Source organism: Seriola dumerili, unplaced genomic scaffold, assembly GCF_002260705.1.
Source record: "Seriola dumerili isolate Sdu_G_001 unplaced genomic scaffold, Sdu_1.0 BDQW01000043.1, whole genome shotgun sequence".
Classification (NCBI taxonomy): domain Eukaryota; kingdom Metazoa; phylum Chordata; class Actinopteri; order Carangiformes; family Carangidae; genus Seriola; species Seriola dumerili.
In genome coordinates this window covers 2,373,601-2,386,933 of record NW_019174298.1, presented here as the reverse complement: position 1 = coordinate 2,386,933, position 13,333 = coordinate 2,373,601, and the positions used below count along the sequence as shown (strand labels likewise).

Here is a 13,333-nt window from a genome sequence, read left to right as displayed (position 1 = left end):
TCAGTTTATGTTTTGCTTTCAAACATTCTGGCCCTAAATTACCTTCAGAGATAGTTCAGTTGCCAGCTATTTCATTTGGGGCTGATTTTTATGACAACACTGCCTAATGCTCTTAAAGACAGGGGCATGACTGAAGTTGCTGATGGCTAAATCGATCTGGTGTTTTATCTACAGCCCCTCTAATTAGCACCACGGATGTTCACCATAGTAATATGGTGTATTTATTAATATGAGCTTCCAATCAATATCATGTATTCACTAAACACTACGCCTGTAAGATCAGGTGTGTGCAAAATAGCTGTGTGGGAGCTTGGGTTTGTGTGTTTTAATGTCAATGACATCAATAATATAGTAATATTAAAAATGATACAATTATCAGTCCAAGCTACTATTTACACCAAGCGGTGCCTCCCCACCTGGGAGTTTCTCTAGCATGCAGTGTATTGTACTGTATATTATGCACATTTGTGTTCATGCATAATAACTTGTTTTGGCAGGAAAATTGTAAAACAATACATTAAATAATTGGTATATATCATAGGCTACTGTTATTATTAAATATACAAGTATCAAGGCAATGAGACAGGAAATAACCCAGCATATGGTTGATATCTAACTCAGCATGGTTGGGTCAAATGAACAACTCAGCACGTGGGTCAGACCAAACGACTGCTCTGTCCCACTGCAAACAGTGGAGTTAAGTTTTTCTTTGTTTTTTTTTAACGGAACAGTGTTTTTTGTTTAGTCTGTGTGAGGGATTGTATAATGTGTGTTTATATGCTGTTGAACAAATTAATGCAAATGCAGACGCTAAATGTGAAGCAGAATTTCAGTTTCCTGTAAAAACACAAATAAAGTGTGACTGAATACAATTAACTAATCAGTTAAGCGCTCCTCAGGAGTCACCCGCTGTTTGGAGTCTGGGCCAACAACCTTAATCAACCTGCAGCTCTAAGAGAAAACCGAGTCCCTGCGGTGTGTTTTTATTATTTATGAATAAAGAATTGCTACTGGCTGCAGCTCCTGGGGGATTAAACGCAGAGACCGCTGTAATCCGTTTGGAAACGCGTGCAGGCCGGCGGGTGGGGAGGAGCCTTAGGACCCGGTAGGTGTGGGCACGGGTAGGATTCTCCCTCGTGGAGTAGCAGCTGGACGCATGCGCTCCCCTCCCACTATTTCTCCATCCCGAGCGCAGGAGCAAATAGGATGAACTTGTCGCGTTACCTGCTTAAAGGAGCCGCTGGCCGTGTGTCTACAGCCCAACCTGCTCACGGGCTACGTGAACGGTAACACTTTTCGTCTCCTGGAAAGTTAAAAAAAACAGAGTTGGGGAGGAACACTCGACAGAAGATGAGGCACAACTAGAAGATTAATGAGGAGAAGGGTGTTTGAATGTAAAGCGGGCAATCAGAGAGCGGATTAGATCCCACAGCGAGGAGTCAGCGCGTGTGTTGTTGTTGAAGATGCGGAAACAACATCAGAAACAACAACAACCTGCATTTTGATCCACCGGGATATTTGCACGCGGAGGGAGCAGCATGCCTTGGTTCAGGAGGAGGATGAAAATGTTCCAACTTAGAGAGACACCCTGAAGTTTACTGACTTACTGTGGGGACTACCTCTGTGCTATGCATCGGCTGATTTTGACACCATTCCGCGGAACTAACGGGTTTGGTTGGACCTGAGTCATCATGTCAAAAGTCATTCAGAAGAAGAACCACTGGATTACCAAAGTGAACGAGTGCGCGGTTGTCCGGGACGCGTGTGGGGAGCTGAATGTGGAGCTGCGCGGCGGAGCGGAGAATGGAGAGTTTCCATACATTGGGCAACTTAGAGAGGATGCTGTGGTTTACCAGGACGGTAAACTCTGCGAGGGGGAGCTGCTCCTGGAGGTTGAGGGGCTGTCTGTGTCTGGATTACCCCTGTATGACATTTTAACTTTGATGAAGTGCTGCAAAGGTCCCGTCAGGTTGAAAACTGTGCGTCAAGGTAAGAGAATCATGACACAGGCCCCCAAATAATGTCACCAGCGTGTGTGTGTGTGTGTGTGGCAGAGAGAAAGAAAGTGTGTGGGGGATATTAACAAACAAACACAAAAGAGCTTAGAAATCCCAGTGGAAGTTGTTTCATAATTGCCATGTGGCACAGCATTATAAGCACATAACAATTTGTGTGATTTGTGTGAAGTAGGGCAGCGGGGCAATGCTGCTGCTGCTGCTGCTCAGATTCTCCCCACAGCAGCCTGGAGTTTTCACAGGCTTTGACATGAAGCTGCCCTGACAGTCCTCCTGCCCTCATTTGTCTAACATGGCTAAAGCCACTCTAGGTCAGACCTACAGGGTCACAGATTAGGCCACTTACAGTGAGTGCTGCTCCAGAGCTTCATCTATAGCACACAGCGTCTACTGCCATGTTCCTTATCTGACATGTGAATGAAGCAAAAGCCCAAAATTTTGATTAGAGCTGCAATGATTAGTTATCAAGTTGTCAGAAAAATAATCAATTAAATGTTTAAGTAATTCTCCAAGCAAAAATGCCCCATAAAATTCTGTTTTATTTCATAGTAAACTGAATATCTTTACGCTGTTGGTCAGACAAAACAAGACAAATAAAGACCTTGGACTCTGAGGAAGTGGGGTGGATATTGCTCTTCATTTTCAGTTTATTTTATGGAGTTATCAATGAATCGAGAAAAGAATCAGCAGATTAACTGATAATGGAAATAATCGTAATTACATCCCCACTTTTGATTCATACTATCTCAGCCTAAGGTTTAAAGGCCTGTGTCACTCTATGTGGGTTGGTATTTTCCCTGCTGAGGGTCTCCCATAAATTCTCACAGTGCTTCTTTTTTAGTAACTTTAATTTTCATCGTCAGTTAATCTGTTGAGAATTTTTTCACTTTATGGAGAAATTGTTTGGTTTATGAAATGTCAAAAAAAAAGATGAATAAATGCCAAATCTCAATTTGTCAGAATCCAAAGGGATGTCCTCGGACATCCTGTTTTTGCCACCAACAGCCAAAAACCCGTTTACCCGTTAACCCAGTTTACTGTTACATAAGACAAAGCAATTTTTTGCTTGAGAAAACAACAGGTGTTGTAAAAGAAAATTGATCACTCAGCTAATCGTTCCAGCCCTACTTCTCTCTGTAAATTAATGTAGTGTTTATGTAAACCGAAGGAGAGGCCATTGTTTGAGAGAGCGAGACGCCACTCATGGGCAGATGGGGTTATTTCTGGAAGTGCTCCCTGTGTGTTAGATGAGCTTGACCCATTGCCCACGGTCTGCTGCGTCTGCATCTGTCTGAGAGAGAGCCAGAGGGAGCAGGACACAGCCGCAGACTCAAACTTTCCTCTCTTTTCGTCTCCGGTGTACTGTGCGTGGCTTTTGTTGTTTGCCATGCCGGCCAAATCTGGATGTTCTGTGATGCCAGTGTGAATATTGCATGTACACCGTTGAATTTGAAGTTTTAGTCAGACGTTTGTATGTTTCACGTCACGTGTCTGTTTCATTCCCTCACTCACACACTTACACAACGTTTGACAAGGCTTGCCTCTTCTCAGGGGAAAATCATTAACAGCGTTATATAACACACGGTTTAGTTTCAGTGTAGCATCACGGCCTTTCTAGTGTACTGTTCGTCCATTAGTGGCTGCACAATCGACGCTTGACCTCTGAAGCTGAAGTCTCGACCCCTGGGACAAGAGCTCAGCACTAATGCTACTTTGTGTTTGCAGAACAGCCGTTTGTTAGACATAATCAGACCAGGCTTGCACCATGGGACATCTTTAATGTCCACAGTTTTGTAATTATTCTGAACTCCTATGGAAACAGTTTGTACTTTTAAACCCTGCTGCAACCCTCTGACCGTATGCATTAAAGATATCCTGAGCCGTCTTCATGGCTTTGTCATTAGTTTCTTGCTTGAGTCAGCAGATTGTCCTCGTTTCTAATTAAAAGAGAAGGATATTCTTCAACTATCTGAGCAGCTCACAAGACCTCCATTGTGCTGCTGGGCTCCCATGCAGAGCCGGCCTGGGACAGTGATCCAAGCTGTCCCAGACCAGATGACAGGCAGGCGGGATAGATTGGATCTCTCTTCTCTGTAAAGAGCTGGGGCTCTTATTACAGGAGCCCACATCACCTCTGCACTGCACGTGGAAACCCTATCAGTGTGTGCAGGTAGCCAGGCCTCTGCTGTGGTGTACTACAGCGCCCACAGGTGTGTTTCTCCCACTGAGGAATGCAGAAAGAAAAGCCACCTGTCTGAGGTTCTGAGCATTCCTGTGGAGAAGGTGGAATATTACACTCCTGTGGTTTTGACTCAGGACTTTTTTATTAATCTCTGTAAACACTTCAGATTGGGATGGAATGAAAGCGATGTGAGAGAGCTTCTTATTTATACAACAAATGCATGATTGAAATGTTTCTATGGTAGATTTATGACTGTACGTGTTTGTCTTTTAATCCCATAGACCTAGTGTGTATAGTGCACCGTTAAAAGTATGCCGAATTAGCTATTAGCAGTTCCTGTTGGCACTAATCAGAAAGTCGGTGGTTCGATACCTGGTGTCAACGTTTACCTTTGATGGCTGTTCCATCAGTGTATCATCATCAGTGTGTATGGATTTGATGTGTGAATGGGTGAATGTGGCAAGTATTGCAAAGTGCTTTGAGTGGTTTATAAGACTAGAAAAGTGCAGTCCATTTGCCATGTCCTTCTGTTCAGATTTGACTGAGTCTGAGACGTAGTAGCGGATGAATTTTGATTCATTGTGGGGCATGAAGGGTTTTTAAAGTACTTTACTTGCCTCCAGGAGTTACTGTATGTGTGTCACATGCAGTACAGTGGAGTCACATGCAACTGCAACTGCGGAATAAACGTGTCGGTAAGGGGGCAAAATTACAATAACTGACTTCCTGTTGTTTTTAGAACAATGGCATGCACCTTTCCTTTTGACCTCATGTAACGTCTTTGCTTAATGTCTCTCCCTCAGTAACCCCCATTAACAGTTAGAAAAGCTCTGGCTGATACATACTCACAAAGCACACATTAAAGACAAATACGCTCAGTGACTGTGCAACATATTTTCCTTTTTCCAATGGGCTGTGGTTACTTCATATATATATATATATATATATATATATATATATATAACAATCAGACTTTGTTTACAGAGGCCCAGGTGAATGATGACTAGATTTAGTATGGCATGATGTTGAGGTCAAAGTACAAAGAGGTCACACTTTCAGACTTATTAAAACTTTGATCCACCTGTGTAGCACTTATATTTTCACAGCAGCTGAATCCAGCCTCGAGTTGAAAGGTTTTGTCGTCATTCTCTTGTCCTTTCTGTATTTATTGAGCACCTGATAACAGTGGTGTGTCCGTGAAGGTGCAAAGGTTGTGCAGAAGGTTATATAATGTTATTAGACTGACAGTTGTTACTTTTAAAGCAGTAACGAGTAAACGGTATATGCTTTTGAGGCTGAAATATTCTGTACACTGATGATAGGAAATCAATACAGGTGAGAATAATGCTGTTTTAGTTGCTTTGTTTTACAACTTGGACATTCTTCTTTCCACTTGAGTTTTTTATCTTTTTAAGTGACTCACAAACCCCTCCAGCGCCTAAATGGTCTGAAGGTTTATGATGTTCTGATCATGGCTGGGTTTGGCCACGTGTCTGTCTGAGCTCCGGGACAATTGGCCCGATGAAGCAGTCAGACTTTTATGCCCAGAGTTCTCTATTTTTTTTCCATACTTCACCCTCCTCTCAGGTCACTTCTTGCTTTCTCCTGTCACCCTTGCTCAATCCTTGGAGACAGGGTGGTATAGGGAAATGGAAGACCATCTGTTTAATCATTCAAACCTTCAGGATAGTAAGCATCTGTCCTGCTTAAGTGTTCTTGAGCTAAACTCAGAGAGTGTGTACCAACTTCAAGGGTCACTATTGCTTACCCTACACTGTGGCTTTAGAATAGGCAGCAAGGCAAAAAGCAAATCAACGTGGTATAGAACTGTTTCCTGTTATCCTGTACACAAGGAAAAAGGGAAATTAAGACAAACATTTTTCTGTTCTTTGAAGTTGAACTGATATTTTTCCATTTTTCAAACCTCTTTTTGGACATATTTGTGGAAACAGTCCAAGCTTTGAGCATCTGGGTGTGCATTTCCCATGGAAACAGCTGACCGATATTTTAGAGTTGCCGATGTAGTGTCAACTACTGTGGTGCTCTATGATTTATGTGGAGCATGTCATAGCCCTGTACTCCTAATGTCTTTTTTTTCACTTACGTTCATTACAACATTCAACGTTTGGTAGGACCCGCCCATTGTGCTGTTAAGTTTGTATTCCACTCTGTGGACAACACAAATGTCCAGTAGGAAGCTGCAGAAGAATTAAAAAAATTCAAAATGTCTTATTTTTGTTAATTACAGTTTTGACCATGTAAGTGCAAAAACCCTGATGATGTATATAGCGATTTCTAAGCAAAAGTCAATTTCAATTTCAGTCAAACTTTTCATTTTGGGCTCTTTTGATTTTTGTGCATCTTTAAACTGAATCTGTTATGTAAAGATTGCACTAATTTGTGTCACTGAAATTATGTCTGTGACTTTTGTGTGTGGTTAAGAAGGCTTACACTCATCCAGAGGATGTGAGGGCTTTGCAGACACACATCTCTTTGGTGATGTGCTTGTCCCAGAATGCAAGTCCCTTACACTTTCTTAAGTATGAGGACTTTGTCAGTCTTGATTAAGTGTATCCGCCTGCATGAGTATATCCCTGGAAGGTTCGTCATAGGCTTGTGACATGAATCCTGCGGCTATCTCTCCTCCTCCTCTCTGTACCCTCTGCTTTTCCTTTTCCAGCCTCAACCACTGTTGCTTTATGTGCACTGTCTTTTAGCCAGCACTGAGGCCTCTCAGATGTTTCGTGTGCTGTTATCTTTCCCTCTTTCACCCTTTCTTGCGCTCAAACTGTGTCACAGACCGAGAGATTGACGTTATAAGAAAATGTTCAAATAGCCATATTCACATGGGTAAATGTGAATACGGCTATTTAGATGCTTTTAGTGTCTTTATGAAGTGACTCCCTATCGCTGCTAACAATGGCAGCATACCAGTGCAGAGGCAGTACCCCCACACACAAGCAGCTTGTGTCATTTAAGCTTGAACAAACGGCTGTGTAATTCAAACGCTTTGCCTCAGGTGTTGTAACAATGAGGCTGGAATGAAACACAGACAGGCAGAGGCACTCATTCTTGTATTTTCCATTTACTTAGCTGTAGCCGTATATTTTTTTTTGTGCAATGTCTTACAATATGCATTTTTACCAGTTTTTATAATAGTGTGTTTAGACTGGGCATCAAACCAAATGTTTATTTACTTTAATCACATAGTTCCTGATTTAAATCAAACATTTTGCCAGGTGTAGACTGAATTTTAGCTGAGTAAAGTCAAAGGCCAAGTTAAATTTTATTTATATAGCCAGATATCAAAAATCACAAATTTGCCTCAAGGGGCTTTATAATCTGTACAGCAGTATGACAAGGACAAGGAAAAAGGAGGGATCCCTCTCCCAGGACAGGAGAGAGAGAATGACACAGTAGATTTAGAGTCTGAACAATCAGGAAGACAAAATTATAGATTAATGAAGAATATGATCTGGGAGGACTTCAAGTAACTCCCAGGTGTTTGTCTAAGTTAATATGAACTGGAAGTTTAGTGTGTGTGTGTGTGTGTGTGTGTGTTTGTGTGTTTGACTGAAAGCTGGATGGAGACATGCATCATTTTAATAGTGCAGAAAACAGGTGTTACCCCACAGGGAAGCAGGAAGTCTCGTCTGACCCTATGTGTCCATACATACACACCCAGATGTTGTTTTATTTAGAGAATAATTCAGCTGTGTTTCAGGTAGCGTCAGAGTGTGTTCAGATTGTGAATTTCTCAGCGGTGCTCATATGTAAAGAAGAAGCTTAAATTTCAGTAATGACCTCAGCTTGAAAGGAATGCTCCAGCTGATAAAGAAGTCCATGTTTGTACAGTAGGTTCATGAAAAGATACTCCTCCACCGCATGTCAGTTACACTATCGGTAACAAACATGGAGAGCCCTCAGGGTTTCTAAAGTACTGTATGTTTGTCTGTGGTGGAGATTGAAGTGAAATTCAACTGGATGATTTCAGAAATATTTACACCTGAAAGTTTTGGCTGCCTACAGTTGTGTTCCAGTTCAAAACGGCTTAAAATGGTGACGTCACTGCAAAGTGTAAGTGATGGACGCCAGGAATAAACTGATAAACTGAACTCACTGTTCTTGTTAGCAGCCTGAACATGTTGCTAATCACCAGATGTAGTTATCATCTAAACCCATTATAAGTGTGAAATAAAAGTTAAATGGAAATGAAAAGTCTGACCTTCATGTCACTTTGCTTACTGTACATTACCTTGGCATGTGACAAATAAATATTGTATATTGTGATATTTGGGCTGGGCTGTATCAAGACAATCACTTTTGGATATCGTCTAACCCTAATGGAAATATTGTCCTATTGCCAATTCTCCATTATGTATTGATATGAAATACATACATGGAAGGATTACTGAATGGGCTGACGAGGTGCATGGATGGGAGCCCATGTGTCGGAGCCTCTTTCAGGTTTGAAGTGACTGTTTACGTTTCTTTTGGAAAGTCCAAGAGACACAAAAGAAGAAACAACTAGAGATGCAAAACTGTTCTTATTTAAAAAAAAATCTCTTATTTCATCTACATAAGCATCTGCTTGTACTTAAATGATAATTCTTTAAACGTGTCTTAAATAATCCATAGTTGTTTTTTTAAAGCGTGGCAGTTTATTTGGAGCATGCATTCCCTGTTGGTCTTTGCTAGGCTGCCATTATAGTCAAAGTTTCTTTTCTCTCTTTGTCCATTTTCAGTGTATCACCTTTTTGTGTTTTTCTTCTTAAATAAGGTTTTTGAAAAATAAAATGTTAGTGAACTCATTACAAGGCTTTTGCCGCTCTCCATGTCGACAGATGGTTTCCGAGCTTGTCTGAGCAGTGTTCCCAAATAGGTCAATTACAATGAGTAATTATAATAACAAACAAAAACAGGGAGAAATTTAAACTGTAAATTTTCACTGCCTCGATGTATTTGCATCTGTTTATGCATGTATCCAGTATGTGAGTTGTGACAGGGAGTTTAATCAAAATGTGCGGCATGAACAACAACGTTCAGGTCGAAAACAACATTTCAGGAACTAACAAAAGATAGAGCTGTTATTAGGTCATAAACTAAAGTATTAGACAAATTAAAAATGTGACACGATGATGCCGCTGGGAGAAAACTCATGGCAATCCATCATCAGGTAATTTCAGTGTGATCCAAAGTGGTGGACTGACTGAAGTCATGCTGCTAGTGTGGTTGAAATTTTAGATTAGGTTAGTCAAGGCAGGAATTTGTCTCTTTGAGCTGATCAAAATGTAAACCCGCAGGTGACTGAAAGGCTGAAAGCTTTTGCGACATATGCAGTACTGTGGCTAAGGTGCTTCTGCTCCACCTCCCACAGGTGAGGTTCCCTTGCTGTAAGCACAGCTCGTCAGCATGAAAGCTTCAGTGTTGTTTTTTCTCTTCTCCTCTCTTTGCTCTTGACTGTCTCCTCCCTGCCTGCAAGAATATGATGCTTTCAATCAGGTGATCCAGGAAAGCAAAAAATACTGGGATACAGCTTTAAGAGCTTATCGTACGCTTCTCTCGCTCAGTCACTCTCTCTCTCTGCTGCACTAACATGCACGTGCAGTGACCTACACACTAACACATGCTCCTACTAAGTCAATCAACCACACACAAACACACACACACACACACACACACACACACACACATACACACACACACACACACACACACACACACACACACACAGAGGGGCACACACACATGCTTACTGCAAGGGATTCTCATATAGTGGAGATAAATTGACATTTAAGCTGTGCTCCTCCTAGATTCACACATCTGGAAGGGATTACGCACCATTACAGGCTCTGTTTTATACACATCATAGTTCTACTTTTAGTCTGCTTCTTTGGTTTTGTTGTGGTTCTTTGGCTTGGTAATTGTACCTTCCGTCAGATGCAAATAACATATAGTGTGAGAAACGTTCTACTTTTCCCAAAGCTCCTCTGTCATCAAGATAGTTTTCACAATCTGGAGAAGGATTTAAAATATTTCTAGCCTATAAAGGAATCATCTGTACTCATGTAAAATAAAGTGCCGCCGCTCTTGTGAAATTATTCTTATTATATGAACCTTGGTGTGTTGTTTAGCCGAGGTGGAAGGTTTGCAGATGATCCTTAAAGGATTTTTCATGCTGCTGATCTCTCTATCCTTTCCCTCCTCCTAGTCTGTCAATCTCCAGAGATTCAGGTTGCTCATAAGCTCTTGAGAGGCTGACCCGACCCTGCTCGGTTTACCAGTGTATAAAACGCTTTATGCACTATCATCTGATATCCTGACACTAATGTTAACACTGCTGTTTAATCTGAAACATGTTATCCTGCAACTCAACTTCCGACGGCCAGTAATCATTTCTAAGGCAGCACAAAAGCCAAATAAGAAGAGAAAAGCTAAATGCAGTTTATGAGTAACCTTATCCTTAGTTTTACCTTTGTGGTGCTGCAGCGATAACTGCAGCAGCACTGTAAGAAGGATGTGATGCTGTGAAGGCTTTCTATTGGCAGCGCAACTACTAGTTAATATCAGTGAGTGTATATGGAGATGCAGGACGCATCTCCACTTCCCCCCACTGTACAAAAGTGAAGCCGAAATATCCTGGATGCGGGCGCTGCCATCTTGCACTATTGATGACTACGCAGTAGTGGAGATGCGTATTGAGGTCCCGCCCATACATGCGCCTGAGTCAATCACAGCTGTCAATCATGATGTCACACTCCATTATTATAGCATCAAATAACTAATTAGAACCAAACTTGAACAAATAATTGAACATCAGCGTGATAAGAACTACCAAAAAGAAAGAAACCATATTTATTTGACGTGTACTTTGCTTTTTTAGTTTTACCCACGTTCCATCCTCTGACATGGGTGGGGCAACTTAAAGGGTTGGTAATCTAAGTTGTATGAGGTTAACTCGCTCAGACTTGGAAATGGCTTCTGCCAAAGTTGTCCTTGACTGAAACAACAGAACAGCGAGGAAGAAGTTGACAAGAGAAAGAAGAAGAAAAATTTAGTTGAGAAGGACAGTCACTGAAAAATGGACATGATTCTGGACACTTTCATCCTTAATACAATACATCTTTAACCAACAAATTGGCAAGGAATCAGCATTTCTTTAATTCATTCATTATGTGAGAAGTTTTCACATTAAATACTATCCTGGAATATCCTTAGAGAACTCAGCTATCATATCTGCTCCAGTAAACAAAGTCCAGATGTGTCCAGTTGTGTTTGGTTTAGAAAGCATGCGGCCTCAGGGGTTGACACATACTTTTTCCGAAGGAGCACATTTGCTAAAATGAAAAATTTAGGAGCATATAAAGAACTTTAGGGGTCCAATGAAAAATGATCAAATTATGTGTTTTTCCTTAATAAAGGGATACGAAGAGACATTTAAAAGCAAAATTATTTATTTGAATACAAAAAGTACACTAGGTTTTAACTATTTTTGCTTCCAACTGTATTTATTTAACAATTATGTAATTATTTATACTGTAAAATGCAATAATTTGAGTTAATATTCAAGAAAAAAGTTAAACTGTTACTGGGACAAAACAAGGAATTTGAAGATGTTACTTTGGGATTTAGAAAACTGTGATGGCCATCTCTCACAATTTTAAAATTTTACGCAGATGAAATGATACATTGCTAGAATAATCAGTAATGAAAATGAATCTTAATTACAGCCCTACTAAAGTGCACTCTCCATAGCTTTGATTTTCATTATGCTCTAAAATCTCAATTGTAAAACACTGTTTGTGCATTATTTTAAAATGTATCTATCACTGTAGTATTTTTGTGGAGAACAGTGTTTACATTTAGATAGATAATTTACATACATAAGTTTTATTTTTTGTCAGATTTAGGCATACTGTGTTGACTCAATAGCATTAAAATGTGGAAGGAGCTTTTGCCAGGAACATATACATAAAGATTCAGTGCAGACTGATGTTTCTTTGTTTATTCTAGTAGACTTTCTTATGTTTTCCCCAAACATAGCACCATTGTGTCCTCAGAAATCTTTTAAAATGGATCACTTCCTGTGTTGCAGAGGATGTTTCTTGGGAAAGTTGGACGTCCTCTAGCGCAGAAAGCACAGAGGAAGCCAAAGCTTTCTTTAACCTGTTATATGTTCGATCAAAGTTATCTGATAAACTGCCACACGCTTGTGGTCTTAACCGGCATTTTGGTGTAGTTTCATGATTTACATTCAGAGATGTTTTTATTTTGAAGTTGCAAGGAAGTAACCCGCTAGCATTAGTGATGTTATGTGAATGTGAGATTTCAGGTGTTAAAGTCTGTTTATTTACTTTGTTCTCTGTAAAACTGCAGCGCCTTGGCGAGTAAAATTTGACATTCATTTTGATCAGGATTTCAAGCCTCCTCTACGCAACAGGGCCTTCATCAGATAACATATTGGGGTGTTTGTGAGTATAAAACATTATGTGTGACTGTGTTTTTTTTTTTTTGTCATATTGATATATCATTATCTTCCTTCAGCTGTTACGGTTCACAGAGATGTAACACCTAATCACAACCATATACACAGACACTAGAGTCAGCAAACAGAGCTGGCTTTGATCTTTGAGCTTTAGAGGAACCTGACTAGTTTTCCCATGATCTTGTTCCCAGAGTGAAAAGGTGAAAAAGTTAAATCACACCAGAGGACTGACAACTTCAAACAGGTGGAGAGGAGCCTCTGAGGTTCCTTTATGAGCTCTGGTGTTTCTGTGTGTATGAGAGACATGGAAATTGAGATGCAAGGACGTACCAATTGAAAGAATTCTTGTGTGTGTGTGTGTGTGTGTGTGTGTGTGTGTGTGTGTCTCGCAGCATCCACAGTATCTCATGCATTCACAATCATACATCTGCAACTTGTGGCAGGTGGAAGGACGTCTTATCTAAATCAAAGCAGCTTTACAGGAACTGGCTTCCTCCATCTGATGTTCTCATTACTGTCAAGAAGCTTGAAGACTGTTCCGGTTGTGGTGGTTTAAGTTAGTCACAGTAGCAAAGAAAAAAATTCCAACAATGAAGGTGATTAGTGTCATAGGGGAAGTCGTAGTGCCCTTCAGCTTCTTGAAGGTGCACA

The 13,333-nt window shown here is 40.7% G+C and overlaps 1 protein-coding gene across 1 annotated transcript in view; it reads left to right on the top strand.

Moving 5' to 3' along the window:
* Window positions 1-1,433: 1,433 nt before the first annotated feature.
* Window positions 1,434-13,333, top strand: part of LOC111217316 (membrane-associated guanylate kinase, WW and PDZ domain-containing protein 1-like) — a 102,502-nt gene continuing 90,602 nt past the window's right edge. The window contains exon 1 of the mRNA XM_022739120.1: window positions 1,434-1,989. Coding sequence (XP_022594841.1) covers window positions 1,692-1,989 — 298 coding nt within the window. The 5' untranslated portion in view covers window positions 1,434-1,691. The remainder of the gene's footprint in view (window positions 1,990-13,333) is intronic.